This window comes from Camellia sinensis, chromosome 14 (genome assembly GCF_055761805.1).
Source record: "Camellia sinensis isolate YWXY chromosome 14, ASM5576180v1, whole genome shotgun sequence".
In the NCBI taxonomy this organism is placed as follows: Eukaryota; Viridiplantae; Streptophyta; class Magnoliopsida; order Ericales; family Theaceae; genus Camellia; species Camellia sinensis.
In genome coordinates this window covers 100,483,702-100,485,607 of record NC_138974.1, presented here as the reverse complement: position 1 = coordinate 100,485,607, position 1,906 = coordinate 100,483,702, and the positions used below count along the sequence as shown (strand labels likewise).

General features: G+C 41.6%; 1 protein-coding gene across 1 annotated transcript; it reads right to left on the bottom strand.

Moving 5' to 3' along the window:
- LOC145807206 (uncharacterized) lies at positions 1–783 on the bottom strand. The gene has a single exon (XM_082905150.1). The coding sequence runs from the start codon at positions 781–783 to the stop codon at positions 1–3; it is 783 nt and encodes a 260-aa protein (XP_082761276.1).
- Between the last annotated feature and the right edge of the window lie 1,123 nt (positions 784–1,906).

Here is a 1,906-nt window from a genome sequence, read left to right as displayed (position 1 = left end):
TCACTCCGCAGCCCTCCCATATCTGATAATATGGGGCTTCAATATTGTTGTTGGAAGATTCCATTGGTCAAGAAACCAACTGTCACTAGCAGAGCTAGGTAAATTCTTAATGGACAGCATTCTACTTCTCACCATCTGGATTACAGATTTGAAAACCACCTCTTCAGGCTTAAATTCTTTGTTAAAAACACGATTATTTCTCTTAATCCAGATGTGATAAATAGAACACAAGAAAGCATTGCTCAGAATATTAGCCCTCAGCGAATTACCCTTAGTCTCCTTAGTAGCATATGTAACAATATCAGGCCAATCTAAAACAGGCCACTTTATGTTGCATTTGGCTTCAATAGCACCCCAAACTCTATTGGTGAAGTTGCACTTAAAAAAGAGATGGGAATGACTTTCCCCAGGGTCAAGGCAGAAAGGGCATTGGGAATGGGGAGACAGAAGTAACCTATCACCAGTATACAATCTATTATGGATAGCTACCCAAACAATGAAACTGACTTTAGGAATCCTATGAGGGCCCCAAAGGAGTTTATGCCATTCCACTCTACCCAAACTATGTCTCCAATGATTGCAAGCTGAGCGAATGGAAAACTGACCATCATTAGTAAGTTTCCAGATAACTTGGTCACACTTGGAAGGGTTAGGTTTACAACATTCAGGAGTGGATGAGATCAGCTCCTGAATTTCCCAAGAATTAGGAATAGGCCACTTCCAAGAATGACCATCGATGATTTGACTGACTTTGGCCTCACTGTTGAGGCAAGAATCATACATTATTCTGTCCCCGAACTTATTCCATAGAGGGCCAAGAGGGTGCCAGTTGTCATACCAAAGGAAGGTGGAGGTTCCGCAGCCAATTTGGTGATTAATTAGGGGAGACATCCAGTCCCTAAGAGACAATATTTTCCTCTAAACCCAGGAGGGGTCAGGGGGGATTTTGACTCTCCAAACTTCTACCTTTAAGTAAATAGGATTTAACCCACTGGCACCACATAGACTTCTCACCACCAGAAAAAAGGAACCAGACATGCTTAGCTATAGCCGCTTTATTCCAGATATCAAGAGATTTAAACCCAAGACCCCCCTCATTTTTAGGAGTGCACACAGAATCCCAAGCTATCTTAGCACTATGAGTTTTGAGCTCACTACCAGACCAAAGGAAAGCTCTAAGAATACTTTCAATCTCCCTGATAACCTTTTTAGGGAGGATAAACAGGGAAGACCAGTAAACTTGCATGGAAAAAAGGATGGATTGGATAAGTTGGCTCCTACCCGCATAAGATAAAGTTCTATTGGTCCAATTCTTCACTCTGTTGGTGATCCTATCAATGAGGGGGGCACAATCAGCAGCCCTCAATTTGGTAGTGATAAGGGGGACACCAAGATATTTAACAGGGAGTGTGCCCTCTTTGAATTTTGCAACATCAAGAATAGACGCGCGTAACCCCATCTCACAACCAGAAAAGTAGATGTTACTTTTGCTGGGATTAGAGGTAAGGCCCGAGAGGTTAGAAAATTCCTCAAGGCCTTCCATAATAAGTTTAACAGTTGGCACATCACCTTTGCTAAAAATCATGAGATCATCAGCAAAACAAAGATTTATAATCTTAGTCTTCTCACATCTCCAATGGAACTTAAACATCGGTTATTCACCCAAAAAAAAAACTTAAACATCGGTTGCATAGACTTCTCAGCCAAAATTTTAGCAAGAATTTCCATTGCTAAAACAAATAAATAAGGGGACAGGGGATCACCTTGTCGCAATCCTCTAGCCCCTTTGAAGTAACCATGGAGACTCCCGTTGATGCAAATAGAAAAGGAGGGACTAGTGATACAGGCCTGGATCCAAGAAATCATGACAGGTGGGAAGGCCATAGCCTTAAGAATATCAATAATA

Excerpts from the sequence above, each read along its gene's own strand:
- LOC145807206 (XM_082905150.1), bottom strand. The coding sequence starts at position 783 with ATGTATGATTCTTGCCTCAACAGTGAGGCCAAAGTCAGTCAAATCATC.